The following is a 24,269-nucleotide window of genomic DNA, read 5'->3' as shown; positions in this document are numbered from 1 at the left end:
TTATGTGTGCCATGCCAGGCAAGTCACTTAGTCTCAGCAACTCAAGTTTCTTCATCCTACAAAACGGGTATGATAGTATCTGCTGCAGAGCTACTGAAAGCACTAAATGGGCTCTGTGAATTTCCCTGTAAGCTGTAGTAAATGGTCACTATTGCAACCTTCGCTATTCATCTTTATTTGGGGAGTGCATTTCCTAAATAGAATCTGCATTCAGACCAGCTGAACAAGGAGGCCTTGCCTGTAGGGAAAGTGCCTCAAGCCAGGGAAGGACTATCTAGGAAGCCTCATAGCCTTTCAGGACCCCAGACAGAAATCCCTTTGATGAATTTGTAATTCCTATCTGATGAACCTCAAGGTTTGGTTTTTACATAAGTAAAATGGGAAAGTGAGATGATTCCATGAGGGTTAAAAACACCAAAGTAAGAAAAATGGGACTATTAGAATACAGTCCTGCTTGCCAGGGTAGACTGTTCTAGCCAAAAGACTTAGCCTTCAATGAAGCATTTGAGAAATGCACTTGGTGCTTGTGAACTGAATGCTAAAGGCATGATTAAAACAGCACATTTTATGTTACATGTATTTTTACCACATTTTAGAAAACGGATCTAGAAGAAACCAAGACGTCTCTTTTCCTGCTATTCAGTGGAGACAGGAGTGTCAATCAACAAGCAAGTTCTTGGGGGGCTGGTGTAAGCTGGAGTGGTGGGCTTCTGGAATTAAATGGGCAGTACCTGGCAGCAGTGGCCAGAACAGAAGTCCTGAGGGCACCTCAGTTGCTGGAACCTTCCAGGATGAAAGCACAGACAAGTGGCAGAGAGTTCTTGAGTGCAGCTGGGGAGGCAGGAAGCTAGATGGGGTAGAAGGGCAGAGGCTGGAACCCCTGAGACCAGCACCAGATTCACGAGCCCTTGCCAGCTCTGGAATGAGCAGTGGGGAAACTGGGGTACTGAGACTTGATAATCTTTCTCATGTGCTGATACGAAGACCAAGGCTATGATAAGTCTGTGGAAATATGAGGGGGAGGAGGAAGCTTTGGTTTCAATTGATTGTCTTTAAATTTCAGGGTTTGGGACTGGGGATTTAACAGTCGTTGAGAGAGCTTGTCTAGCATGCAGGAACTAGGAATGGTGTCAGAGGCCTCTAATATCAGCACTCAGAAAGTAAAAGGATCAAGAACTCATGGTCATCCTGGGCTACATAAACATTTAAAACCAGCCTAGGCTACATGTGAGACACTGTTCTAGGATCAGTTGTTGGCCCTTTTGGTTACTTCAGAGTCCTGATTTCCTTAGACTAAGACCAGAACAAGAAGCAGGGCACGTGCTTGTCTCTGTGTCCAGCATCCCACCTCTGGACAGCTCAAGGCCAACTAATGCCAGCTAGCTTACTTTTAAGACACCTACATTTAACCATTTAGAACAGTGGTTCTCTGCCTTTAGGAACACAGGCCCCCTATAGAGTCAGGGCGTGGCCTAGGCAATCTTAACAGGCCATTGGGGTTGGCTTAGGCAATAGGTGTTTCAACAGCCCTTTGGGGTGCTACTGGGAGCAGCAGTCAAGGCAGTAACCACTGATGCAAATTGTAGCATGGATTTAATGGGATTTTCCAGGCTCCTCCCTCTTCAGCCTGCTCTCTCTGTCTTGGTTAACGCAGACCCCCCCTTTGTATACTGAGAAGTTCAATGTCAGAAAACGACATGGTTGCCTTAGGTTTATGGCAGGAGCCACTTTAGTCTAGACTCGGCAATTGCAGCAGAAGTGACCCACACTTGACACAGCACGGGTTCCAGCACTTGTCCTACTAGGTGGTCTTGCCACAGCAAATGGCTTCAGTGCCTTTAATTTACAGAGGGTAGTAAGGCCTCTAAACCCTATGCACTACCATATCACTAGTCGGGCATTTCCCCATGTTGATTTAAGCTAACCCTTGAAGCATCCGTGTGGGAACAGGAAGACAAGGCTAAGGCGTTGGAAGAGTGGAGGTTTCTCCACATCCTTCTTTTCCCTCCTTGAATCTGACCAGGTGTTTTAAGGACCATTTGAAGTGTGGTTTCCTGCTTTGTTCTTGATAGGTCTGATGTGTGGGTGTGTGCCGCTGTCCCAGGAGGAGTAGGGGGTGTGCTGATCACAGAAAAGCTCTGGAACAGCCTCACAGAAGAGTTTTCAAAGGGAAACAGTTTTCAGTGGGAAATTTGATGCTCCCAGATGTTGCAGTCTCTGTTCTGTCTCCACTCTCCCCAGAATCCTCTGCAGCCTGCTCTCTGCATCCTCTGTAGAATCCTTACCCTTGGATCTTAGAGGCCATCTCACACAAGTCCCTCCTTTGTTAGCTGCTACCAAGGGACGGAATACAGAGGGGAGATACCTTGAACTCCCCGAGACACTGTGAATCTGGGATGAGAACCTGGACCCTCCCTGGGCTCTGTGCAACACTAACAGTCTTGATCATTTGCTCCTACTCCTGCTGAGTCAATACCAGCAACTCTTTTATCTTTAGCCCTCTCCTGGGAACAAGTTTCCTGTGTCCTCAAATCAGGTCGCCTTTTCTCACCTGCTCTCAACCCGGGGAAGCAATTCTGCAAAGTTCCGGACAGAACAAGCAGTCCAGAAGACTGAGTTCAGCTAACCAGACAAAGAAAACTTGTGACTTCCCCTTGCATGGGCATCTCTGTATTGTAACTTTAAAGGTTGCTTGTTCTGCCACCATGGGCTGGGACGAGTAAAGTCTAAACTTTGGGTACAGTCAACCCTATCTGACCACTTCAGAATCATCCAGCAAAACTGTCTGGCTCATATGAAATCTTTGAGGCATTTGAAAGAGCGTTCGCTCATTCATTAAAGAAATCAGGGTTAGCTGGGCGGTGGTAGTGCAGAGGCAGGTGGATCTCTATGAGTTCGAGGCCAGGCTGATTTACAGAGCAAGTTCCAGGACAAGGCTCCAAAGCTACATAGAGAAATCCTGTCTAGAAAAGCAAAGCAAAACAACAACAAGAATAAAAGAAAAGGAAAAAAGAAATCAGGATTACAGAGGTTTCCCCCTGCTGACTTTGAGTAATTATTGCTGAGTGTTCATGGTGCTTATTTGGTGAGGGACATGTTGCCATCTTCTCTTGGCCTTTCTAGGATATAGGGCTTCACCCTCACTGCTGGGATAAAACCTAGAAGCAGAGGTCCTCACCTACCCTCATTCCTGTGTCCATCTGAAGGGCACCATTGCAATGTGGAGCCTGGTGGTTTAATACTTGACCCTTGGTTCAGCGTTTCCCCTTCTGCCTTTGTTTGCTCTTTAGTGTTATTTGAAAGTCCATCTTCCTAGTGTGAGGTGTTCTTTTTCCAGTTATTTGTTAGAACAGGGATTATGTATGCCTTATGTAGTGCCGCAGGAATGCTGTGTGACAAACTGCAGAACCTCAGTGGCAGACAGTAGCTGCTGTCTAGGGTACGCTGGGAGAAGTTTACTGACCTTACTGGTCTCAGCAGGGTCTCACCTGTAGAAAACGGAGAAAGTTGTCCTGTACCCTGTGTGCCTCACCCTTTGGCAGGCCAGCCCAGGCACGCCCCTCTCATGGCAATGGCCAAGGTCCAAGAGAGAGCAAATAGAAATATGCTGAGTTGCCCCAGGCCAGACCCCTCGCCAGTACACCCTTCTCTCCAGCTTGTTTTATTGGCCAGGCCCTATTCAAAGGGATGGAGAAATAGGCTTCTCTTTGGGGAGAGGAACTACAAATTTACTGTTGTACTGGCTCATTAACATGTCCTGTCCAACAGAGCTGTGGAACCCACCTCGTGTTTGTATGTAGTCTGATGCTTTGCAAGTAGGAAGTGCCTGATAACATGCAGGGTGTGTAGAAGTAAGTGAAGTTGCCACTAGCTAGATTTTTAGGGCAAGATTGGGTTGACTGCCTGATGTGGAATGTTAGCAAGTGTTTATCTGTTACAAGGAAAGTTTGCATCATGCAGACTGACACTAGGTTCGTGCTGTACTGGTACAAGGGCAGGTTGATTGACATTAAGAAACCATTCTTGTCATCTTTTCCACTACTAGTTTCACTATCAACATCTTCAGGATGTTGGATGATCAGTGGCCAAGAGAAGAGGCGCACGCAGAGGAGGGACCGCTGGCGGTTTAGCAGGTTCCCTAGGGGATTTTCATCACATGTGTTGGATGTGTTTATGCTTTAGAGGAGAAAACAACCTCTGACCACTGTCTTTAACCTCTTTGTTCTGGGCTCTCACTGTTTACAGTAGGGCAGGGAGAGAGGCCACAGGCCAGTAGAAGATCTGTGGGATCTGGGACCTCAGTAGGTACGCAAATCCTGAGGTGTTCTATGGGGTCTGTGGGTCAACCACCTCTGGGCACATCAGATATGTATAATGGTCCAAGAGACCACCAGTGCTGCTCTCCTTCCATTGGTACCCATACCCGACTGAGAGAGATTTACTGGAACCTTCCATAGCCAGAAACACACATGCTAGAACCTTCCAGACTCAAGTCAGAGGGTGTCATTTCCCAACTCTTTAACCTGAAATCTCCATGACCTTGATTTCTGGTTCCTAAAGCTGGGCCACTCAGAAAGACAGGGTCCATGTGAAACTGCCCTTGGGCCATGACTAGAGACTTCTCATGGTTGGAATGAGACCAGGCTCACACCAGAGCATGGGATAAAGCCACCTAAGGTTGAGACACCTAGTCTTCTCCCCTCAAGGGATTCACAACACTCGTTAGGCCTGCAGGTGTCTTCTCCAGTACAAGAAAAACTCTGAGGTAACATGCGAAGACGTTGCCCAGCGCACTTATGTCCAGGGGCTCCTGCGGGACAGAGGCTGAGATCGCTACAGTTAGCTGGCTCTGGCACCGACACCGGGCCTCTCAACTGTGCCCCTCATTTCTCCTTGACAGAGACTTGCACAAGCCGCTTCTGTTTGATTCTCCTAGAACCGTGAGAAACAGGCCCGTATGTGAGCCTCGGTTTTCATTCTATTCAGTCTTTGTGTATTCAAATTCTCCTGGTTTTAGCTCTTGCTGTTCTGCCAGATTTCCATCACATTGATGGCTTCTCTGAATTAATAAGTGTTTTGCAACCACTGAAAAGTCCCTCCCCAGCCCCCAGCACTGGGACTTAGCCATATTGATTGGCCCCCTCCCTTCTGTTTCTCTTCAGCTACTTCTTAGATGTTGTATTCTGTAAAGTGTTAATAGAATTTTCCTTGCACCCTGACACTTTATCTATTCAGGAGGTCTCCGAAAGTCCCATTGTATGGCTGGACTGCAGGGGAAAGAGCCCTATTCTCTACAACAATGCTTACCCCCCAAACACACACAGAGATCTGCAGATCCTCCCCCGCACTCACCAGGCTGGAAGAGATGTGGAGGCTACAGAAGAAAGCGGGCAAACTTAGCAAGGAGAAGCAGGGAGCCAATTACAATTGCTGAAAGACCGTTTTCAAAAAAATTTTTTTTAATTCAAAATATTTATTTCCTACGGGGATATGAATTTCAGTACCAAAACATGGTCAACCCAGGAGGGAGGCTGTTTTCCTCACTGTTAGGCATTTTCAGTTCAAAATCAGGATTTGGCAAACATCTCAGAAAATGGAGAGATGGGTGCAAGGAAGCAGATGCCATATTTACCTGCACTCTCCGCAGGCCTTACCCCCAACCCACACCCACACCCCAGGCATCCGAATTCTTCTGGCATCCCAAGGTCTGAATCTGAGATGCCATATGCTGGAGTGTGACTGCTCTGTGTACAAACACACCGGTTGATCTTATGGCGGTTTGCTTGGGTGGTGCATGGGAGGCTTATGGCCTCAGCAGGTGTCTGGGGGACTCATGAAGCCTGCCAAGGCATGGGGTCCAGGAACAGCCCAGGGAGGGAGGCCCTGTGCAAGTGATCTCAAACTAGCATTACCTTTCCTGACAGCTGGTGCCTGGGAGAAAGGGGGCAGCTCCCTGCTGGAGGAGTCACCAGGCAAGGTTACTCTCCCCACAGCAATGACTGCAGGGGTGGGGGCACCAGAAGGGGAAGGCCCCAGGAGCCTGTTTGTTCATTCTGGGTTGCTTAGCAACCAAGGGGGCCCTGCCTCCAGATGAGATTTTTAAGTAAGGCAGAGTTCTTCCAGACTGGCTTGCCTACCTCTCCCATTCTTGCCTGGACTTCGCCCTTCCCGCTATTGTATGTAATAGGGTCTAGAAAACAATATATTCAGTTTGTCCAGCGGCACCATTTTCAACCCCATTTCATTGTTTCACCCGGGAGCAGTGAGAAGTGAATAGCCTGTGATTCCTCTTTGGGTGGCTTAGCTGAACCCCACTCCCCCCCAGCTTGCTTGTGAGCTTTTGAGCATAAGCGATTGCTGAGATCTTTGCAACCGCATACACACACACCAGACTACGCCGAGCACAGTCTCCTGGCTAACAGTTTGTGTGGCCATGTGGCTTGGGTTGCATTTCTGCCTCCAATGTTAGGTGCAAACTGCATGAAGAGAGCAGCCACTTCACCCCCAGTGAGACTCATTTTCTTGGGGATAAAGATGTGTCTTATGGCCTAAAGGATTAGATCTACAAATAAGAGGAGTGGGTTCTGAAGTTGTATCTAGTTCGTCAGTTATTTCTTAAGATCTGTGTGGAATCCTACTGCTAGAAATGCCCAAGAGTTGCGAGGTATGAGAGAAGAAAGACAGTTGCCCAGGATACTTTTCTGGAATGCCTTGGAAGAACCCTAGCATCTGTACATCAGTGTGCTAAGGCTGCCATAGCAAAGTACCACAAGCTGGAGAGTTCCAACAACCAGAGTATGTTTTTCTCATGTCGGTTTATTCTGGAAACCAGAAGTCCAAGATTGAGGTGAGGCAGGATTGGTTTCTTCTGAGGCCTTGTTGGCCTGTGGTTTCCCAGTCCTGTGTCTGCCCTTATGTCCTCATCTGAGGACACCATTTATATTACTAGGTCCACCCTAATGACCTCATCTTGATTTTGTTGCTGCTTTCAAGACCCAGTCTTGGGTGGAGAGATGGTTTGTCAACTAAGAGCACTTAATTGCTTTCACAGAGGACCCAGGGCAGATTCCCCAGCGCCCACATCAGGCAACTCTAAACCACCTGTAACTCCAGTTCCTAAGGATCCAACATCCCCTCTTGGTTTCCACAGGCACCCGCACACATATATCACACAGGTGCATACACATAAATAAAAATTTTTAAAGGCCCAGTCACCTATACAATGCTAGGAATTAGGACTTAAGTCAATGAGCACCAGTCCAGCCAGCCAGGATGAAAATGCTGTCTGTTGTTTATAACTGAATAAGCTAAATATACATCAGAAGGGAAGTAAGCTAGGGCCTCTTGCTCCGGGGAATACTGACCAGCTTGTCATGATGTAGTGCTCTGGGTGGAATGTGCTCTATTGTAATATCATTTGTACAACAGAAAAGAACAACAACAACAACAAAAAGGTCCACAAATAATTCAATATAAACAATTCAAAAAGAAGTATGATTTTTTTATTATATGGGGTCAGTGTATTTGTGAATACAGGTGCCTATAGATGTCCCCATACACAGAAATTCTAAAGGAAACTACACCATATATTAACTAAGGTTATGCCAAGTAGAGGGTTTTGTTTTGTTTTTTCCCCTTTTAGAAATATTCTCTGCTTAAGCAACTCTTTCTTTGGTAATGGAAACCCTCCCACACCCCACACAATCTGTGTTTGTAATGTTGGTAATAGAGACCACCTCCCTCACCCCACACAATCTGTTTGTAATGCTCTCTGCGTTTCATGAAAAGTCCTGAAGCACCTTCTCTTCTCTGTTTCAGGTGGAGGATGCAATGCTGATGTTTGACAAAACTACCAACAGGCACAGAGGTAAGATGACCCTGGAATAAGAAAATTGCCCCTTCATTCTTTCCTGGTCTTTAGACTTCTCACCTCCTGTCCCATTGACAAAAGATACAAGGACGATGCAAAATCCAGCAAGTGGACATAACCATCTGTCAAAGGGCTATATATTAATAACAGAAGCCGGGCGTTGGTGGCGCACGCCTTTAATCCCAGCACTCGGGAGGCAGGCAGATCTCTGTGAGTTCAAGGCCAGCCTGGTCTACAGAGCGAGTTCCAGGACAGCCTCCAAAACAATATAGGCCCTCTTAGCCCCTTGCCCACCTCAGCATTCAGTGATCCTAGTGAAAATTATTCATAGTTATTACTCAATTGGACTGTCAGTTTGCATCTAAGGAGGTAGCCTAGAAAGCAGACTGTCAACCTACAAATGAGCTAGAGGAGGAGGGAAAACCTTGTCTTGATTCTGTTCACTGGTTACAGCAGTTGCAGATTTGAAAATGTCCCGTGGAACCACGTAGTACTTAGGGAATATCTGTACTTACTTGTTCCTCCTGGCCAATCTGTGTTATAGAAAATGGGTCTCACTCTACCTGGGGTCCACAAACCTTTGAAATGATTTGCACAGTGTCTGAGCTATGCTTAGGAGTAGATTCCTAGTGTTGAACAGAAATGTCAAAAAGGGCTCTCACTGACAACACCTGCCAGCAGAATGTGTTAAAATCGATGATTTGAATAGGAAAATGGGAGACATTTGAATAGGAAAATGGGAGAAAATCTAGAACGTCTGAGGTAAAAGTTAGAGGACGATGTGGCTTAATGCTCCGTGTTCCTGTGCTCAGGAAGTGCCGTGTTTCTGGGGTTCCTATTAGCAGGGTGTTAATGAGCAGCGCTTCTGAAGAGGGGTGACAGGAAAGAGTGGGGGCGGTTCTCCGGGGAAGGAGCCCCGCCCGAGTCAACCCAGAGAGCTGTTTCCTTGCCACGTCTATTGCATTTAGATGTTTCTCCCGTTGTTTACATTCCTGCTGTCACCTGTGATTAGAAGCAGTTACCCAGAGCGACTGCATCCCTTTCCTGTCTGGGGCAAGCAGTGGAGTGAAAGGGAGGAAAGAATGAAGGGGGGCGGAGAGAGACCTGCTCATCCTGCCCTAGTATGCCTGGTAGCCCAGCTTTCAGTGGCATTCTCCAGAATGGAAAGTTGAGCATTGGGTGGATAGGGCAGGGAAGAGGGGAGAGGCAAGGAGACAGAGCTGGAGAGGTGGGGTGGGGTGAGCACTGATGACTGGCTTCTTTCTCATGGCTCCCTTAGGCTGCCTTCTTAGTCCAGCTGCCTAGGGGCGGTGCTGTCTGCAGTTAGCTCGACACTCCCACACCAATCATTAATCAAGAAGATGCCCCCACAGACTTGCCTACGGGCAACCTGATGGAGCCATTTTCCCAACTGAGGTTGTTGTTAGATGACTGGAACTTGTGTCAAGTTGACAAAAACAAAACAAAAAACAAACAAAGGAACCCTACCAGGGCAAGTACTTACTTTAGTAGCGTTGTTTGGTAAGTGTAAGTGGCATAAGTGTGAGCTCTTAGCATTGTTATTGTTACCATTTTGTAGCTGAGATACCAAGGCTCAGAGGAGGGAGATTCTGAGTCCCCACTAAGCTTCCAGCCCCAGGCTACTGTTCCAGACTCTCTTTCTTTGTGTGCCCAGATGGGAACAGGTTTTTCTGGGTGAGTGATCCCATCTGAATGTGGTTCCCAGCAGTCAGTGTCAGAAGTCAACAGTCCCAGGAGGTTGCTGGGCCATGTCCTGGTGACTGTGTCCTTTCTTAGTTATGTCAGGGTCTGGGATCAAATCCAGCACCCGGAGCACAATGAGTTAGAAAATAACTCTGTGTGTGTGTGTGTGTGTGTGTGTGTGTGTGTGTGTGTGTGTGTGCGCGCGCACTCATATGCATGTGTGTATGTAGCACATGGAGAGAAACTAGAGGTTGATTCCAGGTGTCTTTGAATCACTGTTTTATTTACTGAGGCAGGGGTCTCTCATGAACTCAGTTGTCTGGCCAGGTTGCCTTGGGCCTCTTCCCTTTCCTCCGCCCCATCTAGCTCACAGACAGACCACCACACCCATCCAGCTTTTATGTGGGTGACGGGGATCTGAACTCCAGTTTTGTGCTTGCATAGTAAGTGTTTTACCCACCGAGCTGTCTCCTTGGCCCATGGCTTGCTTTTTTGAATATGGGTGAAGAAAATGTTTGAGGCATGCTTAATGCCAGGCCCTGGGCCTTCTACATCCCTCTCTCTTCAACACTCACAACAGAGCAGGGACAGATTTGTACTCTAAGGGCTCTGAGAAGGCCAATGACTTGTGTCTTATTACTGGACCATGGTAGAGGTGAGACTCAGCCTCAGAGGACATGCCTGGGACCATCCTCCCTTGCTTATGAAGACCAGGATGCACCACTTTCTTTTTTCAGAGGAGAGGAAGACCAGGCAGCCTAGGGTGCTGAGATTGGGCTGTGTACCTTCTGTGAATGGGAACATAAGCATTGTTAAGAGATGTAAGAGGGTCTCAGCAGTTTCAGGACATCTTTGCTGGCCCTATTGAGTCCAGATGTCTGGTGAGCACTGGGGGCAGGAGAGAGGGCAGAGCCTCATGTGTTTAGCATCCAGCTCCCCTGCCAGAGGTTAAAACCCCTAGAGCAGATGCCATGTACAAATCATACAACTCTATGACTTGTAGAGTCCCTGAATGGGGACAGGTCTGATGATGAATCTCCAGGCAACCGCAAAGCCTTGAGATGTGGTGGGAGCTTTTGAGTGGGGGCCACACCAAGTGCACAGGCCGCGGAGCCGTGAAGCCGGCCTAGAGGTATGATGGCGGTGTCTGCTGCTTTGTCCTCTCCTGTGTACTTTCTGTTTAGATAGGAATCTTGCCCGTTTTCCAACTTCAAAACAGTCTAGAAGTTTTTCTTGGGATGAGTCCTAGCCCTGGGGTAGTGCCTGCATTCAGAGCATTTAAGAAAGTGAGAAAAACTTTCAAATCAGAGCAGAGTCCTGTCTGCCAATACCATTCCCACACCCCAGGCAGAGTGCAGCATGCCTTGGTGATAAGCTCAGAAAAGCAAAGCTGTCACTGTCAGCTCACCACTGCTGCCTCAGCTTCCTGCCTCCCTTCTCTTGTGGAGGGGAAAGGGCAGCAGAAGGTGAGGACTCCTCTCTCCTCACACCGCCTCTAGCTCTTACCTTAAAGAGCCCAACCTGGCGCTGCCGGCCCCCCCCGTGTTGTCACAGCATGGTTGGCTACCTCAAGCCCCTCACCCGCCATACTGGATAGATAGCCGGGGCTGTGCTGCATCCCTGGTCCCAGGAACATGGACTTCAGCTGTATATCAGGAGCCATAGCAGCTCAGGGAACCTGAGGCATGCACTTGGCCTTCTGAGGCCCATGGGCTGGGCTCACTCATGCCATCCTCACCGTTAGGAGGCAGAGGTCAAGTTAGCTGCCACTCTAGCCTCTGGTTGTCACCATCTGTTCCTTGCTCCCTGTGGCCCGAGCAGAGATGACCCTGAGTCATATCCGAGTGGCTGTTGACTTCTGTCCACTAAAGGACCAGCCTGGTCGCTCTAGTGCCATGGGAGAGAATCCAGGGGATGAGAGTTTAAAGTCTGCCTCCCAGTGGAGCTATGCAATGTTGGGGTGCTCTCATCTTACCGCTAGACAGAGCAGGTCTTTCTCTAGCTTCAGGAGGCAGAGGTGCCTGGGGGTTCTCTTTCCATCCCCCAAGCATCTGATCTTGGCAGTTTCGTTCTCTAAGAATATGAGAAGGGGATTGAGGAGCCACAGGACCCAAGTGTGTCTGGCCTTTAGCTTAGTAACCATCTCATGTCCAAGATGAATTCCTTTTTTAAAATACCACTAGGGCAGGAAGATGTGAATAGTTACTGTAGGTGGGAGCTCTGGGAAGCAACTCTGCTAGGGTTAGCCTACAAGAGGCTTATTAGGAGGAGCCCTTGACTGGGGTGGCTGGAGGGGGACTCTGGCCTATGATGACATCATAAATGAGTAGGTCCCTCCCTGTCTCAGGTAGGAAGGGGGGGTCACCTCTGTGTCTATGGGAGCTATCCATGGATGTATTCCATCTAGGAAGCTTGTGTGACCTGGGCTTTCTTCTACTGAAGAAATTTGAGAGGGGTGTACGGTAGGACATATTGGGGGTACTCCCGCAGCTAGGGAGGCAGGATGTAGAGGATGTCCTTCATTCTGAAAGTTGCATGGATACCTTGTCTCAATGCTTACCCTGATTTCTGCTGTCAGGGATCCATGGCTATTCTAGCCCGGCTATGTTCACCATCTCAGTAGACACAGCCAGTACTGTACAAGCATTGGAGCCAGCACAGGGACCGCACATGGCAAATAGCCACTGGTGAGCTGAACTGCCCAGGGATGCGCCCATACAGAAGCAGAACAGGATATTCGCTCAGCCTACCTGACCTGCAGCCCAAGCTCACTGCCACCCTTCAGGTCTGGTACCAGGCAGTTCTGCAAACGGGAGAATCAGCGTGGGCTTAGGCTGCTTCCTCACATTTTACTCTCTCTACACCACCCCTTCTGTTCATGCTGCTGTTCATTTCAGATGGAGAAACTAAGTCACATGAAGTGACTTCTACAGGTAGAAGCTGGGAGCCATCTTTGTTTCTACCTGCCATTTCACCCCATGGTCTTCTGTGAGATGATCTTTGTCCCCGGGGAGGGAGAGAACAATGCCTTTCCAATTTTCTCAGTCATTTCATTTGTTCTCTAAAGCTTGTTAGAGGTAGCCTGGAAAATACTGGGCAGATCATCAAAGAGTTTAATCATCAGGGGCAAGTCCGTTGCTTTATCCTTGCAAATAGCAGATAAGATCTTGAACTCAGCATTAGGTATTGATCCCAGGGTGGGGCTGGAGCGGGCACCTGAGGGAGAAGTAGGGAAGGCGGCAAGATGCTGTCCTTCCCATTTGCTCATTTGCTGGCAGGAGGCTGAGAGCTGGGAGGGAGAAGGGGATTGCTCCGCTCTCTTTCTGCTGTCTCCACAGCTCAGCCCTGAGAAAGTGTGGAATGTGGGCTGCCGAAGTAGATTGTGCCCTCACCTCTTTCCAAGGGGACACAACTCCCAGCATGAGGGCTATTCCAGGGAAACCTTAGCTGACCCTTCCTTTGACCTCAGACCCTGGGCTCCTGAACTCCTGGGTTCCTCCAGGGGAAGAGCTGGACAGTTGGGAGCCCTTGTGGGAAATGAATGGGGTGTCTCAAAGCCAGGAAGGTTGGCTAGAGAGGGAATAGTTTCTGGCCCTGGCTATCCCTATGGCTGCCATTACCCAGCAGGCCTGCTTGCTGTGGAACATTGCCAGAGGCAAAGGAGCAGGATACACCGAGAGCAAGATAGAGATTAGCCTGATGGATGACTTTTCCCAGCAGTCAGTTCCTAAATGCAATGCTAATGACTTTGGAGAGAAACAACAGCTCCAAACAGCCATTTCCCTACCAAAAGGGCCCATCCCTGGCATCAGCCACATCAGGTCCTCAGAGCAGAGAGGTCTGTCCCTGGGTGACATCCTTTATCGCAACTGAAGAGGCGCAGACTGGGCAGAGCCAGCGAGAGGCAGTTGCTTTGGGCCGGCTCACCTCAAGGCTATTGGACTCAGACCTTGGCTCTTTCCTCAACACTTGTTCTGTCTCCATCCCAGCAGTTGGCCCAAGTTTAAGGTCTCTGTAATTTGCGTAAGCAGTTTATTTATTACAATGATGCCAGTAAAATGCAACTGAAGCTGTGATAGAAGATAATGCTTTTCTGGGGCGGGGGGGGCACAGCAAACGGTCCTTAATGTCTTGAATACCTGCCAGATGCTCACTTGTGAAATTGACCTCTCAAGCCCAGACTGAGTCTTTTATACACCATATAAAGATGATTAAGAATGGTACTGTGATTATTTGTTTATTGATGTCTATTTGTCAAAGAACCAGAAACATGTAAAAAGAGGTTCATAGAGGCATAAATGATTTCAAAATTTTTTAGCCTATAGTAATGAACCCCTCTACTCAGGAGGCTGAATCGGAAGGAGTATGTATTCTAGGCCAGCCTGAGCTAAGAACATAAACCCCGTTTTGAAGTAAATAAAAATAAAAGCATTGCTCCGTTAGTATGTGATGCCAAGCAAGGTGGAAGGTGATTGTTCCTTCCTTATGAGAGTCTCAAATTGGCTTTACTAAGCTGTGGGAGAAAGGAGGGTTCACAGGCTTCAAGTGTGAGTTGGTCTTCAAGAAGGATGTTTGGCAAAGAGGCCAAGTCCGGGAAAAGAGCTGTTAGAGGGGGCTGGAAACATGGTAAGAATGAGTAATGTCTCAGCTGACTGTGACATTTATTAAAACATGACAGCATGTTTTACTAGCGCCCACCTGTGGGGTCTAGAGCAAGACCTGCCTGTTGGCCTTGCTAGAATTATGACTGTAGTATTTTCCTACCCCTTTAAAACTTTTGATTTATTACTCTGTGGTGTGTGTGTGAGAGAGAGAGACAGACAGACAGAGAGAGAGAGACAGAGACAGAGAGGGAGAGAGAGGCAGAGAGACAGACAGACAGAGAGAGACAGAGACAGGGAAAGGGGGGGAGAGGGAGCAGGTGGTTCTGTGTGCCACAGTGTGCATGTGGAGTTCAGGTGAGAACATTAGAGTTGGATCTCTTCTTCCACCTTTACTTAGGATCCAGGAACAGAACTCAGGTTGCCAAGCTTAAGTAGCAATCACCTTTACCCACTGAGTCATCCCACCCACCTCTTAAGTTTTAACCAAGGTTTGAGATGCATTAGCAGGTTTATTGAAAACCTGTAACGCAGTGACTGGTGATTATTGGCATTGACACTAATTCTGCAACTGAGTTGGAATACAGGCAGTTGACAAGCGATTGCCTCTTACAGACACCTGCAGCCAAGGGCCTGGCCCCTCATTCTAGACTGTAGTGTGACAAAGCCCCCAGATTGTCCAGTTGGTTGTTATTAGCAAGTCCAGTGTTCTGATGGGGTAACACGAAAATCCCATTCTCCTCCTTAGAGTGTGTCATTCATCCATCGTTAGTGTGGGCAGCTGTTCCAGGAAGACATTTCCAAACCAGGGCTGTGTGCCTGAGTCCCTTGTGGTCTAACTTGTACAAAAGACGTCTTGTGGGGCAGGCATGGCTGAAGTGAACCTTAGTGGATGGCTTTGGATACTTGGAGCTACTCTATTAGAAGAGTTATCTGCAGGCTTGAAGTTGGGCACACTTTACTTAGAATGAGGAAGACCCCATAAGTTCAAGGGAAGCAGTAAATGAGCCCTCACTTCCCTCTGCTAGAGTCCCAGTTGAGCATGCTCTAACCCTGAGGGTGTCTGAGGGAGTGGTATGCTTATATACCCTCCACTCTCTGAATGCTGTGAGGGACCAGTGAACCTCTAAACCCCAACAGATAGTTAACCCTCAGGCCCAGACCCTTGCAGCTATGAGGGCAAAGGAGGAGCAGAGCAAAGAGCCACAACCCCCTACCCAGATCCTTCATTTAATACCAGCCTCCAAGCTGTCTGCACATTTTATTTTCTCATTAAATAAACACCATTAACCTTCCCGAGAAATTGGTGCAAACATGACCTCGCAAATAACCAATTAAAAGGGCAGGGTTGAAAGGGAATGTGAATTTGAACATGTAGAAGAAGCCAATAAAGATTCCGGTAGATGTCCCAGCTCTGGCAACATCGATCTGAGACCTTAATTTTATTTCTGACAGGAAAGCAAGAAGCACGCTGGAATTTTTTATTTATTTATTTATTTTCTTCTTCTTCTTCCCTGAGGTAACTCAATTCCGGAAGTGTCCATTCCGGCACTGTCTCTTGAGATATTAATCAACACCGTCGCTTGGTTTCTGTTCACCTGCTTTGCTCTGCAGACTGGAGGACATAACTATCCACTCCATAGCAACAGGGCGGCATGGGGGCAGCGGCTTTGGTGCCAGTGGGGCCTGCAGAGTCAGGGGCAGTCAGCTTCCTGGGGAAGCGAGCTGTGTTTTATTTCGTCTAAGGCAAAAAATCATCAAGCTCTTCCCTGGGCACAAAAGCCCTGGCACCAAAACGGCGGTGAGCTAATAGATGTTCCTGCCTCCCCTGGCTGGGGCCGGAGGAAGCCAAGAAGGAGTGGGCATGGGGTCAGAACTCTGCTGACCCAGAAGAGGGTATTTGTAGAGAGTCCGAAAGAGCCTTTTGTTGGGGCCTGTTCCCACAGAGGCCAAGGCTGTGAAGAGCTAGGGAGGGCAGAGTGCAGTTCCCTGAGAGAATGGAGCCCTGGGGTTGGTGACTTGATTAAAAGCGCCTCCTAACTTGGTACCCGTGTGCACTTCTGGAGGCCGTAGAGGGCTGGGCCAAGGGTCACAGAAAGCCTGGGGAAGTTGCTCTGCTGTGAACTCAGAGATTCCCGAGGGTGGGTGGGAGTCAGGGCAGGACTGAGCTGTGCTGGACCTGAGCTGCTGTTGGATGTTTGCAGGCCAGGAATGCCAGGGTTACCAGCATATCTGTACCACCGTGAACACACTCAGTAACAAGCCACACGTATAGGGCGAGCTACGTGGCTCCCGGTGGGTGGGGTAGTCAAGTTTTGAGCCCTGCTTGGCTTGCTTGTGAAGGTAGTATGGCCTGCTCTGAGAGTTCCTGGTTCAGTGTGCAGAGTGCCCACGGCACGTGGAGGGATGCTCAGTAACCTGTGCTTTCGAACTCCCATGAGCAAGGCTTTCCTTTTTGTAGGCATACAAGAAAAATCTGTAATGTAACTGGGACCCCAATGTTTAAAATGTTTTTCCTTTGCACATAGCATGTATTGGGTGAGAGTAGACGTTTCCTGGAATACCATCGTGGTTAAGATAAGCACCTAACCCTAGAACCATAGCACTGGAATGGTAGCTCAGTAACATAATGGCTGCGTGGTCTTGGACGACTTACTTAACCTCTCTGTGGCGCAGACTCCTTATCTACCAGATAAGGAGATAATACTGGGTTAGCCTAAGGCTTGCATCATTTGGCCACAATCGAGCATCCTTATGCTTCATGCACACTTATGTACATGTTCTCACAGGTGCAAATGCGTTTACACCAAAACCCCTTCTGCTTCTGAGAAATGGGATTAAATGACCAGAACTACAGAAGTAGAGGGGCATTTTTTAATTGCATTATTCTTTACCTTTTGGATTTCTGTATGATATACATTCATTACCTAGTCAGACATTGATGTTTAAACTCCACGCTGGTGCAGCTATCTAACATGAAGAATTTTCAACAAAGAAGCAAAACTTCACCCTACCCAGACCCCTCAGCACTGTCTCTTCTACCTATCCCTGACGTCTGCATAAATGTTGAAGCCGGTTGTACTTACACAATCTGTACAGGTGTGTACAGACTCAGTGGCGTGGGGGATGGTGGCTTCTGCCTTGGCCACTCCAAGGTACTTGACTGCAGCCAGGCTCGATCATCCCCTCTGCACTGAGCTGCCTCTGTCTTGTCTGTCCCATAGACAGGGCTGGGTGGAGGGAATTTTCTTACTAGCTGCTGCTCTTCCTAGACAGCGGGCTATTATTAGAATGGCTGGCCTGGCCTGGGCCTGAAAAGAGGCCAGACAGGGAGGCCCTCCATCTCAGAGGGCCAGTGCTTTGTAGGTAACATAGACCCACCTCTTTTTCCAGTTAAGAGTATGAGGGCCTTATATACGTGGCAGGTCAAGCCTCATCCCGTGTCTTCCTTGTTTAGAGCTGCAGACTCCAGGAAATACCCAGTTAATGACATTGAGGACATGTCCAGGGTATTGTGCCAAAGAGGTGAACACTTTGGTGGGTGTCACACTTTGAAGTTCTACAATTTAAACATCAAATTGTGTGACTGCAGACCATTTGTGGACCTTTTCAGAGCCTCTGTTTTCTCATCTATTAAAAGGGTTGTTGGTGTTAACTCATGGACTCCAGGTTTACGTGGCATCCATGTCAGACATTTGACACTCAAGAGACCACTCGCAAATATTAGCTTCACACTCATCCCAGTGTTAAATGGAGAGAGAGAGAGAGAGAGAGAGAGAGAGAGAGAGAGAGAGAGAGAGAGAGAGTCTATATGTGCATCTGTGTGTGGGTATGTACACATGAGTATAGGTGCCTGCAAAAGCCAGAAGATGGTGTTGGCTACAGGCAATTGTGAGCCACCAATTGTGGGTATCATGAACCAAATTTGGGTCTTCTTCAAGAGAAGCACCGCGCTTCATTGAGCCATCTAGTGAGCCACCAGCCCAACTAGTGTTGCTTTGTTAGCAGAAGAATTCGCTAGTGCCCCTGCTCAGGGAACGCAGGCTGTGGCTTGCTGTCTAGCAGAGGCATGGGCTGGGGAGCTTTCCACAGTGGAGGATGTGATGGATTGACCAGGTTCTCCAAAAGGGTGCAGTGAAGTCCTACCCTCTCTCACTTCACAGCACGATCATATTTGGGAATAGATCTGCATCTTCAAAGATAAGATCAGGTTAACATGATGTCTTACTGGAGGAAGTTGATCCAGTAGTACCAGTGAAGGGACGGATGGAGGGAGGTATGCAAGGTGTGGTGGCTGTCACTCAGAGGCAACAGCTAGAGCAATGCGTCTGCAAGCCGAGGAGTGCTGAGACACATAGAGCTTACCTTCCCTCAGCACAGCTTCCAGAACCAGTACAGAATAAAGCGTTACTTTCAGCCCACGCCCCCTACGCAGTCCCTCTGTCTGTGGTGCTGTTTGAGGAATGCTATGGAAATGATGGCACAGAAGGCAAAGCAATGCTTGCCATTCTGATGTGTCCCCTTGATACTGGTTCACGGGCAACTCTTCCTCTGAGCACTCCTATTCCTGCCCTTTCCTAGTCAAATTATGGGCCAGAGAAATAGAGAAAAGGGAATGGAGGGTGTGTCTGTTACTAGAGAGGGCTTGCCTAGCATATGTGAAGCCTTGGATTCATCCTCAACACTGAATCTTAGTGACATGTGCCTATGATCCTAGTACATGGTGGGTAAAGCCAGGAGAATCAGAAGTTCAAGATTGCCCTCAGCTGTCTGGTAAGCCAGAGGCCAGACTGGCCTATATTAGGTGCTGTGGAAAGGAAGGGAGGGAGAGATGAACCAAATCATTTTATTATAGTGTTTAATAATTCCTTTAAAAATTTTAAAATAGGGCTGGAGAGATGGCTCAGCAGTTAAGAGCACTGGCTGCTCTTCCAGAGGACCCAGGTTCAAATCCCAGCACCCACATGGCGGCTCACAACCGTCTATAATGAGATTTGATGCCCTCGTCTGGCCTGCAGACATTTGTGCAGACAGAATACTGTATACATCATAAATAAATAAAAAATTTTTAAATAAGTAATTTTTAAGAAAGGAAGGAATTAGGAAAAGAGACCTTTTATGTCACTGAGAACACCGTTCCCAATCCTAATGTAGTTATGCCCAACCCAAGTCCTGTGTGGTGGTTTGAAAGAAAATGGCTCCCAAATAAAGTGGCACTATTAGGGAGTGTGACCTTTGGAGTAGATGTGGTATTGTTGGCAGATCTCATATGTGCTCAAGCCATGCCCACTTAGTCAGTTCACTTCCTGCTGCCTTTGGATCAAGATGTAGAATTCCCCAGCACCATGTCTACCCTCGTACCACCGTATTCCCAGCCACCACGCTCCCCACCATGAAAATGGACTAAACCCTCTGAAACTGTAAGCTGCACCTCAGTTAAATGTTTTCCTTTATAAGAGTTGCCATGGTCATGGAATCTTTTCTCAGCCATAGAAACCCCCAACTAAGACATTCAGGGAACTGAGACCCCCACATTGACTTTGTCATGTTAAAGGGTTTGTTTGTTTGTGTATAGAGAAACACTTGAAAAAGTCTGGTATTTAATTTTTGCTTTAGTGGCACCCAGGGCTCAGTCGTCTTTTTAGAAACCGAGGAACAACAGACACAATTAGGAGCTGTCAGGATCCCCAACTCTAACAGTGCAACCAGGGATAGGTGACTCCTGGGGGGCCTGTACTGTTGACTTGGTTATTTAGGAAAATAAAGAACGGAAGTGGGGGTGTTAAGAACCAGGGGTGTATATGGCAGCCTGCCCCAGAACACCTCCTCTTCCACCACGAGGGGACGGGAGGCCGGGGACCATCGGAGTAACTGTACTTCCAAGGTTGTCTGGAAGACTTCTTCATCTGCTTGTGCTGTCCCAGTAACCCTTTCGGGTAGGGGTGTTTCCCAGATGCAGACAGGTTAATGCAATGGAGGGTCAGACGGGCGACACCTATAGCTCTCTGGTTGTAAGGGGATGATGGGCACAGCCATGATAGGTAGCAACACCCTGGCATGGGTGGACTTCTGTGCGTCCTCGGGTGTGACTGGCAAGCCCAGCAGGGCACAAAAATAGCCGCCAGGGTTTAAAAGCGGTGAGAGTTGTGTGCCTTGGAGCACCGCCTCCACATGTGAAGTTTCTCCCTCAGCTTGCTGCTCATCTTAGTATCAGGAGATATTGGAAAACGCCTCCCTCTCTGGCTGTGTCCTAGCACCCTAGGCAAAGCAGGTCCTCCACCAGCTCTGCAGCAGACATGCGTGGTGCTGACATCAATTTATTATCTCAGAGGGCTGGGCTGGTTCATGGATGATTCATAGCCCTGCTTTCCACTGCTGCTGGAGGTGACATCATCCTCTCCGGCCCAGAATAGACACAGAAGCCACAGTGACCCCTGTTTTGTGTTTCTCACCAGCCCTGGGCTCCTTCCCACCTCCCCCCCAGCTACTGTGTGCCTCTTGAGTAGGACCCGGAACTGTGGTGGGCCTGGAATTTCCATCCGCAGTACTGCCTTAGGAGGGCACGGGTGTATTTCTGTGTTGTTGTATGACCTTCCTCAGAGTCCATCTTTTCTCTCATCCCTTACTGATAACCCCAGAGCTGCTTAACCCCAAAGCCAGCTTTAATGTCTGCATATCAGGACTGGCTTGGTTATGAGAGGTGATTGCTAAGCTAGAGGTTGAAACTGGAGATTTCAACCTTGGGTCCCCTGGGGAATTTTTAAGCCTCACCAAACTCCTGGGTCCTGTTCTAGGTCAATGAGTCAGTGAAGTGAGCCTAAGGGCTGGGAGTCTGGTGCCATTTCTTCACCATCCCAGCTGATGCTAGTGTGCATTCAGGTCTGGGAACCCCTTCTTACATCCTTTATTTGCCAAGGACCCTTATAGATCATCAAAGCAGATCCTGGGCCCTGGACTATATCTGAGCCCTCGTCAGTGTCCTGTACTTTGGACAGGTTCTCCAGTAACAAGCTAGTGAAAGTTCTCGATTGCTGGAAAAGCACAAGGCATACCTTGGGCATCTCTGTAGGGCTGCTGCTTACAAGTGGTTTGGGGAAAAGCCCAGAAGTATTGGTTTGGTTTTTTTTTTTAATTCTGCCCTCGGGCTAGAGATGTAATTCAGTTCCTAATGTGCTTTTCTAACATGTACGAAGTCCCGGGGTTCAATCCCCAGCACCACATAATTGGGGGCAGTGGCTCATGGCCAGCATTGGGAAGGTAAAAGCATGAGGATCGGAAGTTCTAGGTCATCCTCAGTTACATAGTGAAGTCAAGGACAGCCTAGAGCACACACTCGTCTCCTAAGTTTGAAAATAAAAAGAACTGGGGAAATAGGTCCATTAGTGAAGTGCTTGCCACAGAAGCAGGAGGACCTGCAATCAGACCTCCATCAGTCATGTAATGAGTACGTATCTTCACAGTCCCAGTTCTGGGGACGCAGAGACCGGCAGATCCCTAGAACTTACTGGCCAGCCAGAATAGCCAAGTCATTGTGCTCCAGGTTCAGTGAGAGATGTTGTCTAAACGAAGAGAGTGACGGAGGAAGAAACCAGTCACTGACTTGTAGCCTACATGAGCACAGCAGCTCGTACGCATGCGCTCACACAACTCACTCTTGCGACCTGCACTTCTACCTGGTGGGCCCAGAGGAAGGTGTGCTTTAGCCAGAGACCTGTGCCAGACCCAGAGTGCTTCTGTACTTCCCTCCCAGGCCAGGTAGAAAGTTGTACCCTCACACACTCTGGTCTTGGCATCTGAAATCTCCTTTTAATTAAGTGGATTCATTTGCCCTGGAAAGAGATTTCCTGATTCAGCCAGTATGTTTATGTATAAATGATGCTGGAAACACCTGGCAATTTTTCTGACTGACAATAAAAAAAATGTAGCCTGAAAATTATGGTTTAATTTGCTCTCTCCCCCATTCTGTCTTACCTCCCAATAAAAGTAGGGGGGGGTTAAGGTTTACAAAGGAAGCTTTGTATTTTGCCCACAGTGCTAATCTGTTTTACAACAGAAACACGTGTACCCACAATTCCTAATAATTTCTTTTGACTCTATTTTTAGAACTGTGGGTTTTAATGGACAATTGAATTGTTCATTGCCAAATGGGATATCATCTAATTGCATGTTTTTATTTATTGTGAATTTGCAGGTAAGTTCCAAAGAGATTGGCAAGCACATAGAAAGAGCTAGGGTACACAGCACTGTCACAGTTTATTTTCCAAGATTTCAAAGCTTTGCTGCCTCTTTGAGGCTGCAGCTCAACGGTGTGTGTGTGTGTGTGTGTGTCTGTGTGTGTGGTGTGTGTCTCTATGTGTGTGTGTCTGTGTCTGTGCCTGTGTGTACGAGGGGGGATGGGGGTGTGTGTGCGCGCACACAGGACTGATTGCAGGTCGGTGTGGAGGCCAGAGGGTAACCTCAAGTGCTGTGCGTCAGAGCAACCTTCTCTTCTCTTTTCTTTTTTCTTTCCTTAAAGATAGGGTCTCTTACTGGCCTTAGATTTGTCAAGTGGACTAGGTTGGCTTACCTCCTGCCTCTGCCTCCCCAACACTGGAACACAGCAAGCACATGCCACTATGCCTAGCTTTTTATACATGGGTTCTAGGGATCAAAACTATGTCCTTGAGGCCAACATTTTACCAATTGAGCTACTACCTCAGCTGTTTCATATTTTTTATTAGTTCTGTTTTGTTTTTTGTTTTTTTGAGACAGAGTCTCACTACATAGAGGAGGCTAGCCTCCAACTCATAGAGATCAGCCAGCCTTTGCCTCCCAAGTGCTGAGATTAAAAGTTTGTGGTACCTCGTCCTTCATTCATTTTGAGGCAGAGCCTCATGTAGCTCAGACTTGCCTTGTACTCCCGATCCTGTGCTAAGTTAATAGTCATGAGCCAGCCAGTCCCTGCTCTGTGTATGTCATATCCTAAAGGTATGGTTCCTTGTTTGTAGACCTGAGACTTCCCTAGATCCTCCTGCTTGGTCATTAGTAGCATAGCTAACCTTCCCAGGTAGTCATTCCGTCTACAAGCGTCTCTCGTGTTCACCCCTCTCCTGGGTTTTGTTTTTCATTTTTTTCCTCTAAGGTTCTTTAGCAAAAGGGGTAGTAAGGCTGCAGGTAGCTAGCAACTCTTGCTGCTGCCAGGGCGGTAGCAGCTGGGGCAGGAAAAGGAGAGCAGCTGTGGCAGTGTTATTAGTCATTCCATGAAGAAATTGAGTTGATAAATAATGAAGCAGTGATGTTAGCAACACATGCTGCAGGTCAGATGACTCCGATGAAAACCCCCAGTTAAGTGTGTATAATGGTTTGACAATATATATGCCATCTAAAAACATCCAATTTTAAAATGGAAATTGGACTGTTCATGCCATCCTTAGCAAATACGCCAGGGCCATTACCAAAGGGAGCTTGGAAATCTGAAAGATGATCTTTCTATTTAGCATAGCCCCGCCTCTCCCCTTCTCGGTCCCTGCTTAAACTCACTTTGTTTCCCTGTCCTTGCCTTTTCATTTTGTTAACTGTTTTGATTTGTAAAATACCATGCCTCACACTACACTCCTTTATGAAGATTTACTGTGCTGTTCTTATCTTTCACCTTAAATCCTTGATAAGAGCATTTTAAAAATGAAATTGCTACCTGACACTATTATAAAGTCTTGGCTGGCAGCCAAGGTAGAAACAAGAGCTGGAGAGGGAGGAGGAAAAGGAGAGTGAGCTGAGAGAAAGGAAAAGATAGTACTTTTTTATTTTTCCAGATTCTAGAAGACTCTTTAAATGTTTAATGAAGTATTGCTATAGCCTTGTGATGCCCTTTACAGTTGCATGTTGTACCAGGGACTGGGCAGTGGGCTCTCGGAATAATAGGAAGATAGTTAGGCCAAGGTCATCCACACTCAAGATGAAGTTTGTACAGATACTTTGCTGTGGATTGGAACTGGAAGAAGTGGATGAATGGGTGGGTAGAGATGAATGAGTAGGTGGAAGAGTAGGTGGGTGGATAATGGATGGATGGATGGATGCATGGATGGATGCATGGATGATGGATGATGGATGGATGG

General features: G+C 47.8%; 1 protein-coding gene across 13 annotated transcripts in view; it reads left to right on the top strand.

The window, feature by feature from the left end:
* The window catches only part of Msi2 (musashi RNA binding protein 2), a 354,017-nt gene that overhangs the window by 218,606 nt on the left and 111,142 nt on the right, over window positions 1-24,269 (top strand). For all 13 annotated transcript variants that reach the window (XR_005878381.1, XR_005878382.1, XM_013117652.3 and 10 more), the window contains one exon: window positions 7,819-7,867. Coding sequence is in view for 11 of the 13 variants with exons in the window: in XM_013117652.3 (XP_012973106.1) it covers window positions 7,819-7,867 (49 nt within the window). In the remaining 2 variants the exon portion in view is untranslated. The remainder of the gene's footprint in view (window positions 1-7,818; window positions 7,868-24,269) is intronic.

The sequence above is a fragment of the Mesocricetus auratus genome, unplaced genomic scaffold (genome assembly GCF_017639785.1).
Source record: "Mesocricetus auratus isolate SY011 unplaced genomic scaffold, BCM_Maur_2.0 Super-Scaffold_100007, whole genome shotgun sequence".
In the NCBI taxonomy this organism is placed as follows: domain Eukaryota; kingdom Metazoa; phylum Chordata; class Mammalia; order Rodentia; family Cricetidae; genus Mesocricetus; species Mesocricetus auratus.
This window is presented reverse-complemented; position numbering and strand designations above follow the sequence as displayed.